Source organism: Gouania willdenowi, chromosome 3 (assembly GCF_900634775.1).
Source record: "Gouania willdenowi chromosome 3, fGouWil2.1, whole genome shotgun sequence".
Classification (NCBI taxonomy): domain Eukaryota; kingdom Metazoa; phylum Chordata; class Actinopteri; order Blenniiformes; family Gobiesocidae; genus Gouania; species Gouania willdenowi.
In genome coordinates, this window is record NC_041046.1 from 31403737 (window position 1) to 31418434 (window position 14698).

Consider the following 14698-nt stretch of genomic DNA (forward strand, 5'->3'; position numbering starts at 1 on the left):
ACCCTGTACAAACCCCGCCCACCGCACACAGAGACACACGGGTTAAAATAAGGACAATGGCACATGACTGGGTACAGAGATTCTAGTCAAGGAGGCGTCACAAAGAGCCGTCTGCACCAGGAGCAGGACACAGACTGCAGGCACAGGGCGCTGAGACAGAGCCCCCAGTCCAGGACCACTGAAGCCATAGCCTCCAGTGCAGAGGGCTCCCTCCAAGGAAACACTGGGGTAGTAATCTTCAACAGTATAAAAGATAACAATCCTAAAACTGTAGAACAACATAAAACATAACAATCCTAAAACTATAAAACAACATAAAACATAACAATCCTAAAACTATAAAACAACATAAAACATAACAATCCTAAAACTATAAAACAACATAAAACATAACAATCCTAAAACTATAAAACAACATAAAACATAGCAATCCTAAAACTGTAAAACAACATAAAACATAACAATCCTAAAACTATAAAACAACATAAAACATAACAATCCTAAAACTATAAGAACAACATAAAAGGTAACATAAAACTACACAGAAGAAGACAGTCCTAAAACTACTAAAACAATAAAAAGCTTATAAACAAATTAGGGCATAAATTCATCCAAACTCAAACTTAATATTCTGTAAATCTCTTCATTATAGGATTTTGTATTTGGTTTGCAATTGCTATAGAAAATAGAACATAAACCGAGAGCACTTGTCGTGTCACAGGAACGAGCATTTTAAGGTCAGTTTTGAAAAAAAATGGAAAAATATTGCAAATAAATTCTTGTATTATCTACATTTACTTCATTCATTAAACAAGAAAACAGTCATCAACATCTGCCGCCAGATTGGTTTTCATCATAACTCACAACCTTTTCCTAAATGTCCTAAATCTAAGAACTTAGATGTATACATAACAAAATAATATCACATCAGAAAAAAATACAAACTATCTTAAATGGTTTCTAAGAAAAGCTGTCCGCTTTGAAGACACCTGAAACAAAGTAAAGAAAATGGCACAAGGGCAATAATAAATAATTGCGCACTTCTCATTTTCGAACTCCATCAAGGTATTGATACCCTGAAGCCACGCACCGAATTTGGTTATCCTATCTAAAACAGTTTCTGAGAAAAGATGTCCCCGGACGGAGCTCAAACCTATATCCTCCTTTCACACTTTGTGGAGGAGGATAATAATGCAGCACAAGAGGTCTGTGAAAGGGATAACACACGATCCAAAAATACTTGCTACAGATTGGAGAGTTCACAGGTGTTAATTTTTATAGAAGGGGCGGGGCTAACTGTGGTGGTCCATGAGGTAAGAAGCCACCAAGACATTCTCATTCTGCAGCCAATAGCAAAATTTAGTGGTAATATTTAGGTTTTCACAACAAAATAAACAAAATTATAATAATTTGACAAAAATGTCAAGAGTTGGATGAGAATTGGTTTGTTTACTTTTTAAATGTCTGTGTATTGTTCTACAGATCCACAAACAAGTTGGGTTTGTCTCTTCATTATCTTAGTTTAATTCCCAGAAACGACAGGAATCAGTGAAACAACATTTTTATTTTTTTAACAAATACACAGTCCATAAAGAAAACTGTAGCTATACAGTGTGTGTTCAATTTCCAAAGACATTTCAGACATGCTGTTTATTTTGTACCTTGTATTCTCACTAGCTATTGGTCACTTTGATCATTAGTCTAATCCAATCATTGAATGTGATGCAGTGTCTGACACTCTTTTTTCAAAGAACCTGCATCAGTGGTTCCCAACCTTTTTTGGGTCGTGACCCCATAGTGTTACGAGTAGCATTATAGTGACGAGATGCACCAGCTCACATATTTTTATACTGTATTTTCATTACTAGATTTATTTATATTTGAGGAAGTGAAATAATGCAGTTGTTTAAGAAGTTTATTTGTATTTAATTATTGAATTTTTATACTCTATTTTTTTTTACTAGATTTATCTTTGAGGAAGTGAAAGTACAGAATATAGTTGTTTAAGAATATGTGTAAGTTTATTTTTATGTAATTATTTACTTAACAATTTTGATTCTTTAATTTTCATACTGTATTTTTTTTTAATAGATTTATATTTGAAGAAGTGAAATTATAAAATACAGTTGTTTAAGATTGTGTATGGTGTTACAATAATTGAAAAAAATTACAAAATAATTTTTATTTTTATTTTTTCATTATTTACTAAAATATTGAATTATTTCATCTTTATACAGTATTTAACTAGATTTAATTTGAGAAAGTGAAAGTATAGAATATAGTTGTTTAAGATTGTGTGTGGTGTTTTAATTTGAAAAAAAACCACAATAAAATAAATTACAAAAATATCATTTTTATCAGTCATTTAAAAAAGAAAAATCAATTACTAGACATTTCAGGCGACAACATTTAAATTCCAGGTGATGGGGTCACGACCCCAAGGTTGAAAAACACTGACCTGCATGTTTTTCTGCATGTGTAAAAGTTGTCCTGTCATGAAAAGAAGCATCGCAGGAGGTCCTTCTTGTTGACCTTGCCCATCTGATTCCTTGGTATGTCCTCCACCAGCACCAGGCCTGTTGGGATGGTGTACGGCACCATGTGCTCCCTACAGCAAAAAAACAAACACACACACTCATGTTAATACACCCAGGATTGTTCTGAATGAAGACGCACAAAGACACACAACCACATAGACACAAGTAACGCTGATAACTATACGAGCATGGATGGGGGACATGCACATGTGTGCCACAACAACAATAACAAAAAATAAATAAAAACAATTGCAAAAACAAAGCTCCGCCCTGTGGCAGAGTAGTGGAGATAAGGAAGGAAACGTCCTTCATACACTCTGCAGTGCTCCTCCCTAATATCCGCCCCATTCGCCTTCCAGCCACGAGCAACTCACTTCATACAAAACAATATAATCACCATAAAAAAAACAAAAACAGAAAGCCGGGATAATTAAACACATTTTTTTTTCTGCTTTGAGAGCTTGGTTGTTACGTCAAGTCTTGAAGCCTGGAGCTTTTTTAAAAATTATTATTATTATTATCATCCTCTAACCTAGTTTGTGTGTTTGTTTGTTTGTGCACCAGTGTGTGTGCGTTTGTGTGTGTGCTTTCCTGTTGTGCAAGTGAGCTTAATGACTCATATGGATGCCATCACACACTTGTTTCAGCAGATGTCTCCATCACTGTGATTCACAGAGTAAAGTGTGAGCGAGAATATGTGTGTGTTACATACACGCTCTGGTAATAGGGCCTGATCCTTGCACACATGACTCTGGGGAAGTCTGTGGGTGAGCATTTGCTTGTGTGTGTGTGTGTGTTCGGGGCACAAAGGGTGTGACAGAAATTTAGACTGACAGCTAAAGCCAGGGCACTGAAGAGTGAGCATCCATCTCCTTGTTTAAGGAGATGGATGCAGCACACTTCACCCTCCCACCTCCCGGCCCCAGCAGTGTGCTGTGCCCCCCCAACCTCCTGACCGCTGGCTGCACCGTCGGTCAACCCCTTTGTGTGTGTGTGTGTGTGTTCAATAAATATGCGAGCATGAGGCTGTCACACAGGTCACAGGCAGCAGTGGTAATGTACCATACTGGACCAGCAGGTCATTACAGTAGGATCTAACACCACCACACCATATGGAGCCCACAGCTCGCTCCTAATAACAACACACACACATGGACACACATGCGCGCGCACAGGTTGTGGTGTGAAACCAAAAAAACAGATGGTGGGGAAGTGGTGAAGAAAACGTTTGGCATATAAATGAAACAGAAGAAGTGTGTGTGTGTGTGTGTGTGTGTGTGTTGTAGACTTGTGTGTCTTCAAAAATCATCTGTAGAAGAAAAACAGCCTTCAACTGACTTTAAACTAGCAGGAAAAACCCTGTTTGGATGTCAGATGAAAACATCAGGGACATTCATTTACATTCACGCCTCTATTTAAAGCTCCATCTTCCACCAGTCATTCCTGTCCTCTGTCTCTCATTTCCTTTCTATTGATCCAAGGACTTCAGTAGTAGTCACTGAATATCTCTGTGCAGAGAGGTAAGCTGCATGGTTGGAATGTGTAGACTGGCAATACACACCTTAACTTAAGCACTTTAACTGTAACTCTTATATTCATGCACGTTGTATTGTTGATTGACTGATTATATTGTATTTATGTGCTTTAAGCCACGTAAATAATGTTTGTTTTGTGACCTGCCAAGGCACAACAGATGCAAATTCATATTTTTGCTAACTGGTGAATTTACGATGTGTAATTTTTTCCATTTGTTCATCAATGTGCACTGTCCCTTTCAAATAAAAAAATGAAAATAAAAATAAGAGCCTAGATCCTGGATTCAGTTTTAACCGACATGTGAGGTAGCCTGCCGTTGGAGAGAATGGTGTTTCGTTTTTGTACGTTTGAGGTAATGGCTTGTTCTGGAGTTATCCAGTCAGCCTTAGGGCAGGGCAAAAAAATCGATTTATTTGATTAATCAAATTTGTAGATAAAAATGATTTTTATTTTGCAAATTCGAATATGTATATATATATTTTTTTTTTTTTTTCCCACCACAGTTTTTCGCATTCTGATATGAGCAAGCCTCCTCTTTGTTTCCATGTGTTTACCCTTAGAGTAGGCTATGTGTGTGCCACAGGCATGTTTATGTTTTATTCACACTATGCTGAGATGCTAAGGGAAAAGTATTATTATTTTTTTAATTGTAATGTTATATGTTATAGAATATGTAGTTAATATGTAGTGATCTGAAAATTTAAGCTACTGTGAAGTTGCTGCTGCACTTTTGCTTAAACCTGGGTTAAAGCTTGAAATTGTTGAATGACAGCGAATCATTTACTTGTTATTTTGGGATTGTTCAATGCATTTTAACTCTCGAGGACAATCACAGCAATAAAGCTGCACTCTTGACAATTTATCTGATGTCTGCAGTCATTTTTAAGTGCATTAGTAAAAAAAAAAAATCGAAACTCTAGCTCTAGTCAGCCTTTAAAGTAAGTACTGGTTTAGAGGGACTTACACTTGTAGCAATGTTTATAACTGTCACCTTTTTAGGTTGTCAAGTTTAAAAATTGCAATTTTGCCCCCTTACATTAGTAAACATGTCATTTTCCACTCAGAAACATGTCATTTTCCACTCAGAAAAAAGCTTTGGTTTGAAAACATGAAATCATTTTCCTGTGAAGGATCATCACAAACTGCAAGAACACATATAAACTACTGAGGGTGGTTAATCAGCCCTATTTCCTGATTCCATTTGATTATTGAAGTCTATTCAATTACAAACCAATTTTCGATTATTGACAATTATCGAGTCGATATTTGATTTTTGCTGACTATTGATCTTCCATTTAACAACAGTAAGCTGCTGAATCATTTGACTTCTCTTTTGAGTAACACCTCACAGCACCTTCAATAACGTATATGGTGTAATTAAAATATCCAAATTAGCAGGAATCATCTGGTTTTATTACAATTATAATTTTTTTTAGATTTATAATGGTTCATATTTTTTTTCTTTCATGATTAATCGATTATCGATTTTTATAAACAACACCTTACAGTTTGATCAATTCAATTCATCAACTGTATTATTCACTCTGCGGTATTTACATTTGTATTGGATATTAAAGTGTTGCAGTGGGTTGACAATCATATTGGTAACATTAGCACTGTTTTGCATTGCTGATACAACCATCAATAAAACAGAATCAGAATATACTTTAATGATCCCAGGGAGAAAGTATTGTATTAATATCATACACTTGCATTTTAATTTAAAGTGCAAAGATATTGCAAAGTTTTTCTGATGCCGTCTATATGTGTTGTGACTTGTTTCTTCTTTTGACCTAATTTACGAACAAATTACGCTTTATTTACTGTATGTATCTTAAAATGTGAAACCTAAACACTTGTCTTCTAAATTTCAAGAAAGTAAATGTTCCATAAAATCCGGGCAGAAATCTCGAGCCCTGCTTAATGAGTATAGGTGTGCAACCACAGCTTTAATTATCAAGTCGATTCTAAAACTGATTTATAGAGTCTTGGTTTTAAAACAAATCTTTAATTGTGGGTGTGTTAATTAATTTTGCTCCTGGTGAAGTCAACAGGCCAGGGAATTTGAGATTGATGAAGCACAAACATTACACCAGTAAAAATTGACCGTCGGTGATAGATTGTGATGTTAAATGTGATTGTCGTACCTCGCCCAGGACTTCAACTCCGACAGGGTCAAGCTTCGGCCTTTCCTCAGCTGCACCACGGCGATGACCTTTTGACCCCAAGTGGCATCAGGGGCTCCGACCACAGCCACGTCTAAAACACAGAGCAACACGTCAAAGTGTTGTGTTTGTCTTCGGCCACTCTTTGAAACGAGAACGTCCACATTAAGTCATATTTCATTTTAAACTTTCTCTGTTAATGCATAACTTCTTTTGAGCTAATGTGTGTTCCTCGTCTAGTACTTGGGTTCATTTCTCCTGCTGACTACGGTGTACCTTCCTTTCATTTAGGTGGATCATCCATAAATGACTTACAATAGAAGTGGAACAAATCAAGATGACAGTCATGTTGGCATTTGGAAAGGTGTCATTTTTCTAATGAAACCAACCAACATATGAAAATGTGGCCTTTGCCTTGTGCAGGAAGTCTTACACACTTATTATGCCCTTTCAGTGACTTTGTAACTTATATTTGAATGGAACATTGCATGAAAGTTTCTGATATAATCCTTGGAAATGGATAGCAATCAATACTCTAAAATGTCTGCCACACCCCGACATGCGTGTGGTTGCGACGGCCCGTTCATTGCTGCTTGCAGCTTTAACTGTAATTGAGTTTAATTCAATTCTATTTATTTATATAGCGCAAATTACAACCAAAGTCATCTCAGAGCACTTTCAAAATATAAAATTGTTAATAAGAAAGAAAAAAAACCCAACAAAACCCGCATGAACAAGCATTAGCGACAGTGGGAGGAAAAAACTCCCTTTAGATCATTGACTTTGAAATTGTACGTAATTACCAAGAAAATTCCAGCAAAAGTTGTCAATTTCTGTTAATGGGTTAAAGTTAGAATATAATTTTATTTCAATTTGGACGATACAATTTTACATAGTAAAAATAGTTTGAATGTAACTGATGTTTAGTACAAAGAGTTTATAGCTATTGCTAAATTCCAAATCTTGTCCCTAGTTTGGCTTTCACATAAAATATAATCAATGCACTAAAATGTAAACATAAAGATGCTAAAACAACCCCATAGACACAATCACAACAGGCCTATAAATGACAAGCATGCACGGTGCACCAAAATACAAACTACATGAGATCATTAGTAAATCACTTTGGTCCCAAGTATAGGCTGTTTTTAACCGCTATATAAATATAAGTTCGTAAAATTGTAATTGAAGTTTTGTAATTGTGAACGTAATTATAATTGACTTTCAGAGAGAAAATAACAATTGGAATTTAATTGGAATTGGAAAAAATGTTAGCCAAAAATCATAATTGAATTGCAAATGAACATAGATAAATGAAAACGTAATTGTAATTAAAGAATGTAATTGAGCCCAACCCTGGTTAACATTAAACATTGGATGAAATTTCAACCCAACTCTTACCTCGGATGTGTGGATGAGCCAGTAGGTGGCGCTCAACCTCGAGGGCACTGATCTTGTAGCCGCCGCTCTTGATGATGTCAACACTGCTACGGCCCAGAATCCAATAGACGCGGTCTTTATAAACTGCTGTGTCACCTAAGAGACACCACAACCAGACACAAGCAGTACACGCAACATTACAAGACTGCAGAACACAGTGGGTTAGGACCACTTATAGATAATAAAAAATGCAACACATAGGAACCTTTTTCTATTTATGAATTCAAATCTGTCAATAAACAAAATTCCATAAAAATAGAAAAAAAAAGGAATGACTTCATTTAAAAAAAAATTTAAAGTTCTATACAGAAGACTCAAAATACAGGAATATACAGAATGATTGGTGGAAAAAACCCACACAATACTAACCGTTCTGTTTTAACATAAAGGAAGCAGTCCGAGTGGAAATTTTTCTAACGTACCATTTTCATCCGTTTAAGGCGTCTACTGCCGGTAAAGCGAACAGCCCCAAAAAGCAAAAGTAAAAAGTTCTAATTTGCTGCAACATTGACCCAGTAACAGTCTATCAGCACATCGCTGGAGAGGAGATGAGAGACAATTTACATTTGATGACTGCTGTTAATTTCGTTGTTTTGTCAACAGCACTTTCCCACTTGAAAGAAAGAAAACACTAAACTAACAGAAAACGCCAACAAAGACAGGAAGACAAACTGTTACTTGGAAGCGTCCAAAATTTGGGGGCGAAAAAATAAAGAAATTGTTTAAAAGACACAAATCTAGCAAAACTAGTTTAAACCAATTGTGGCTAATTTTTAATCGAGGCTAACTTCAGACCGAGTAGAGACAGTTGAATTAATCCTCTACAGATTTAGTCAACAAATCCTTTTTTAAGTTGACCGAAACTAGACTAAAGTAAAATAAATTGTGATTACTGGAACACGTTTTTGTCAAATGAATAAAACTAAATCACAAATTGCTGTCACTCGTGCTGACAACACTAACACACACATGCACAGATTTTGTCCGACACTTATTTGATTGGATCCAGCGCCTTATTTTATTTATTTATTTCAGCACCTCAGTTGCTTTTCTGTGTTTTGATAACATTTTTAAGTATTTGGACAGCTGCATCTTCTATTGAGTTGAAATCACTGGAAATTTCATAGTACACACAAAACTGAGTGTAAAAACTGAGCGCGAGTAAGGAAGAGAGGGGAAGTTTGGCCACGTCCACGCTACGTTTAAAGTGTGGTTTTCAGCAAAAATTGTATCTTGTATGCTTGGAAGACGCTAGAAAACAGCTAAAAAAAAAACCACTCCAGTCGGTGGCTCGGTGACAACATCGCGTTTTGAGTGCGCCGCGGTGCGCTCCGGTTGAACGAGTGTGACATCACAAGACAGAGCAGTTCTCACAATATTTGTATAATCGTGCGAGAACGCGAAGGAGAACAAGAAGGAGAACAAGAAGGTTAGACTTTGGATTTGTCATAGCCACATTTTTTAGCAACAGCCAACAGAGAAGAGATAAAACTGCACTAGTAAAACATGAACTACTGTAAATCAAAGTTGCTGCAGTTTACAGTGTAGTTACAGTATGAGAGGAATCAATATAGTGGATGTGAATTTGTTTTTACACATTATGACGTTCTGGTGATGTATTTACTTGAAATATAATCTGAAGTGTTTTCTTTTGAAAAGTAACCCAATATTTTATTGCGGAGTACGTGCTTAATTTCCCGTTTAGCTTCATTTGCTCTGTGCTGATTGATGCGTCGTGCTCCGGTGTCTGCCAGAAATAGAAGCCCTGCGTATATCTGGTGGAGGGCACCGGACTACCGCATCTAGGAAGGAGCTGACACGCACCGCAGCGGACCCGGTGGAAATTAACACATTGACTAAAATGGAAACCTATCCGCTCCGGTGACGCGGCGGTGACGTAACGCAGCGGAGCCGCATCCAGTGGAAATTGGGGTTATGCTTTTCCAACCGGGAAGACTTCGGCTGCTCAGGCTTATGGTGTCAGCCATCCTTGTGACTCACCTTGACTGCCTCTACATGTAGGAGTTCCAGCTGTGGGTAGCCGCGTGTGGGCTAAACCCGGTGCGTCATGGCACACGGAAGGTGTTGATCACGCTGGAGTGTGCTGGGACCCTGCGCCACTTGCGCGCCCCGTTTTTCCTGACGCAAGGGGTGCCGATGGGCCTCGTCATGTCCAGGAAGGTAGTCACCACGAACATAACCCCGGTTTTCTGAGTAATATGAGTGAGATGTCTCACAAAGACAAACCTGAGTGAGAAGAGGTTTGCTTATTGAATGCCAATGTATTTACCGCCCACTCTACTTTATAGTAGGTGGGACTACCTGTCACGGATGGACACATTTCACCAGCCAATCTGGTTGACTTTATGAGAATGGGTTAGGGTTATGTAAATAACCTATAGACTTAAAGAGTTTGTTTAAGCCAATAAGTGAAGCTAAGCCTAAGGTAAAGAAGTCCAAGGTTGTTTCTGTGGAAATCACAAAAAAGAGCAGCAATATAGCAGCTGTTAGCATAGCGAGTAGCAGTACCTGTAGCAACAATGCTACAACAGACAGGAGAACTATCCAGAGAACATGAGGAAGACTCAGGACTTGGACTTTGCGCTGTCCTTGGTGCTGAAACATGAGAGAGAAGCATGCGCTCCGTAACGCTGATTCATCATTCTTTTATTAATTGGTTAATTGGTTGTACAGTCTGTGTTCACATGATGTTATTGGCCAATTTAGTTAGCAAAAGGTGCTTTATTTATTTTTTTATTACGTGACATTTTTGTCTCTCTCTTACTGCCGGATCAACATCCAGCCTGTGTTCTGGGACCTGATGATTTATAAATGAAGGACTGCAAACGCACGCCATGGCAACAGACATGGACAACTTTTATCACAGTGTGATTGTCTAATCTGAGGGCCACATTACAAAAAAATCCTATCTTTTTTGAGTTTTTTTTTTTTTTTTCTGTAGTTTTCTGGAGCCTTTTGCACATTTTTGCTGTTTTGTGTACTATTCTTTGAATTTTGTAGGTTTTTGTTGTAATTTTGGTTTTTACTGTACATTGTGGTGAGAAACAAGAAGCTTCACAGTGAGGTCTTCCGTTTTGCGTAGTAGTTTGTGGATTTAGAAGTGAAATGTCCATCAGAAATCATTCACCTAAGAAAAGAAATATTTGCATCACTTCTACAAAATGCCGAAATTGCACATTTAAGTCGCACAACGTGTCAGTTTTTTGGACAGAGAAACAGAAAGTACAGTAAAACGAAAGTCACCTTACGTTCCCACACAAACATACTGTATCTGTGTTTGTTGGGCGGGACAGGTGTGAGAGGGAAAGATGAACAGAGTATATGGGACGAGGGGCCGCAGCTGGACCTGGGGAGGACGAGCTGAGGGAAATGGGTCACTATGGATGAGTGAAGAGAGATGAAAGTAGAGAGAAATGAGTGGAGGAGCGATAGGAAAGAAGGAAGAGGAAGACGTCCATGTTGGATGCTGGTGGTGCAGTCACAGCTGGTACTCAGATAACAGACATCTGTGCATGAGACGCTGTGATGATGTTAAGCAAGGTGGTGTAGTTTTACTTGTAGGTTTGGAGAAAAAGGGCAGTGAAGGTCAGAGAAAAAGGGACGCAGCTGTTTCCAGAGTATCAACGAGGTGGAGGACGATTTATTTTGTAATATCTGTTGAGGAGGGGATTCAGCTTTTCAAAGGAATGATGGATTTACAGAGAAACAACACTCTTCAGTATAATATTTGGTTTTTACATGTGAACAAAGGCTTGACTGTAATTTGATATTCACACTAATGTGATTATTCTGACCAAGGTCAATGTACACACTATAACACCTGAGACTAACCGAAGTAACACCTGCTACCAACGTGTGCACTCATACACGTAAAACAATGAGTGACAATAAAAACAAAAGAACATTATGAGAAAAACAGTGTTTGGTTTAATCATAGAATCTGTATTCACATCAATAGGTACTTGTATCGTTATCGGCGAGTACACAACTCTGATACTCATATTCATAGTTGCTCTGGAAAATAATGGTATCAGACATCCTTTGAACAGAGGTGAAAATAACGTATTACAAGTACTTTACTGTAATGGAGTTGCTTTTATGGGTACTTACTGTATACTTTTTTGAGTATATTTCTAAATCAGTAATTTTACTTGTAATTAAGTATGTTTTTTTTTAAAAAAAAGTAATTTGTTACATTTATGCACCCAACCATTACTGAGTACATTTTTTAGTTTTTGTTTTAAAATGATCAACGGACATTGTGAAACTACAAAAAATTTAATTAATTCAAATTTTGCAACATTTGGTCTCTTCATTAATAAGTTTATACATGAGATGTTTACTGTACGCAAGGGAACAGTGGCAAGATTTGTTACCAAAAATAAACATAGGGGGTGAAAGTAACAAGTAACTTTTACTTTGAGTACTATTTAATTGAGCTACTTTTTACTTGTATTTGAGTATTTTATGTAGGACTTACTTGTACTTGAGTATAATTTCAATCAAGTAACAGAACTTCTACTTGAGTTGGATAGATCAGTAGTCTTTAATTCAATTCAATTGAACTTTATTTGTATAGCGCAATTTACAACAAAGTCATCTCAATGTGCTTTACACCTTTGCTCTCTGAAGAAAGACATTTTGGGAAAGTGAAAGTGCTCCCAGATTAGCGTGTACTGAGGCCTAGTGGTATTTCAAAGTCAGATGTAACTGATTTTTTATTGTAGGTCTGAAAATAAATCATCACAATTTACAGTTAGATATTAAGTATCCTAATCTCATGGTATTACGGCAGCATCTTTGGTTTGTTGAAGCTGATCCTAATACTTAATATACAGTAAGAAATGTCTATCGATTCATCTAATCTTCATAGCAGTCTATTCTTCTGATGGGGGTCGGTTCTCACTGCCATCTCCTGTTTGTCCTCTATTCCATCAATTACCCCAGTTCTTTCCCTCGCTCTAATGCTGCCTCTCTCCATCCATCTTTGCTTTAAATCCACCTTTTCATAATTTTCGAGTCCAACTGAGCACAAACAAGTATGTGTACGTTTGTTTGTGTATTATTATCTCACCCATTTCTCCAAGTCTTAACTCACAGGCTCTTAAATAACTGCCACCACATCTCCAGCTTCCCCCCTCTCCATTTACCCTCACATGTTCTCTTTCCCTTTGCTCCTCCACCTCTGCATCAATAGAGGGCCCATCTGTTCCCATACATCATGCACTTCATTTCAGTTTATTAGCTGGGATAAATCATAAATATTTCATTATACATCACGGGCGGCTGTCGCCTGCACACCGACAATTTATCACTGCTGCCCTCTCTGCTGGCTTGCCACAGCGGCTATAAGCTTTCCAGTCTATTAAACAAGATTGATACAGTGTGTAAATTTAGATATTGGGAATTTCTTCACAGACCACTGCTTCTGAGTGAGCGGCCGGGAAAACAGGAGAGGAGAGGCAGGGTGAAGGGGAGGAGGGGACAGAACAGGAGGAGGCGCTGAGAAGCTATGGTGGATGTTAATGCCACCGCTGAGGTACTTTCTTCTTCGCTGTCACCTTTTTGAATGAGGTGGAAAAAATGCTGCATTGTTTTGGTTACAGCGCTGCAGCTCACTCATTTTAAACCCATTAGGGATGCCAAGATCAGTGAAGTATAGACATATTGGAGCGGACAGTGAGGCATCTTCTCTGTTTCTTCTGTCTCTTTCGCTGAGTAAACAATAGAGTGTGTAATTCAAATGTGCCGCATCCTAAACCTTTTAGCATACGATCATTTCACACTGAATGATGTGAAGAGCAGAGCTGTGTCTCAGGTGTTTCATGTGGATGTTGGTGCACATCAGTGAAGAAGAACCTGAGCTGTGCAGCTGCACAGCGCTTTAGCTGAAACTTTAATATTAAAATAAACAGTTTGATGTATTTTTATTCATTTTGTATCTGCTAAAATAAAAAGACTTTAGGTTTGGAATATATTGTAGTGATTTGTTTGTGTCTCTGCAAATACCAAATGCAGTAATAATGGATTCCAAATTATTCATAATGGCTCTTTATCTGGATAAAAAGCATAAAGTAATTTTATTGATTTTAGTTCATTGATAGCAAAGATATGCATTGCTTTAAACTGGAAAAAGATGAATGAACCTAGTGCCTCCCAATGGTTAAAATACATCCATAAGTCAAAGCAATCTACAGCCCTTTATTTACTTTATTGAGAACATGGATGTTTTTGACGTCTTAACTAATTTTTGAATCTTTTGCAGTTATGTACACTATGCAGATATGTCTACCTGCTATATTCTAAGAGAAGCCGAGTCCTTCAAAGGCCCTGTGTGTGTGTTTTTTTAAAATTTTGTTTGGTTTTTTGGGGGGAGGGGTTTGGTTTTTATATTCGTTTTCTATATTTGTATAAAACAAGTGATACTGGATTGCTCTGTAAGTATGACTGTAATTGAAAATTGTATCACTTTGGAAAAAGCCCATAATAAAATTATTTATGGAAAAAAAAAATGTTTGTCTCTGCCTCCACAGGTCGATAATTGAAAATGCATAACAAATAAATACAAAGCCTTTAATGTTAACTAGTTTTATATTATTACTAATACAAATAGCTCCTATATCTCCATCATATTTAAGTAGGCAGATAAAATTGAAAGACATTTTTGTTTTAAGCTCAACATATATTACAATAATTAACAACAGTGTATGTGAATGTAATCCTGAATATTATAAGAAGAACCCCATCCAACCATTAAAAACTAAAATGTCTTTTTTTCCTTATTTGTTTGTTTTTGTGTTAGAACAATCTTATCCATATATAGTCACGGTCATTTGATGCTCCATTTTTTGTGATTATCACAATATTCATTGTTTTAAACCCATTCACAAATTCAAGTAAATATTGTGAAAAGCCAAATATCACAATACAGTTTCTGAGGAGTTGTCTGGTTGTTTTAATAGTTGGTGACGAGTAGAGTTTGAAAATAGTCTTTAGTGG

General features: G+C 37.0%; 1 protein-coding gene across 1 annotated transcript in view; it reads right to left on the reverse strand.

The window, feature by feature from the left end:
* Nucleotides 1-2332: 2332 nt before the first annotated feature.
* The window catches only part of acsf3 (acyl-CoA synthetase family member 3), a 45381-nt gene continuing 33015 nt past the window's right edge, over nt 2333-14698 (reverse strand). Inside the window, 3 exon segments of the mRNA XM_028437167.1 lie at nt 2333-2608; nt 6221-6332; nt 7640-7774. Coding sequence (XP_028292968.1) covers nt 2494-2608; nt 6221-6332; nt 7640-7774 — 362 coding nt within the window. The 3' untranslated portion in view covers nt 2333-2493.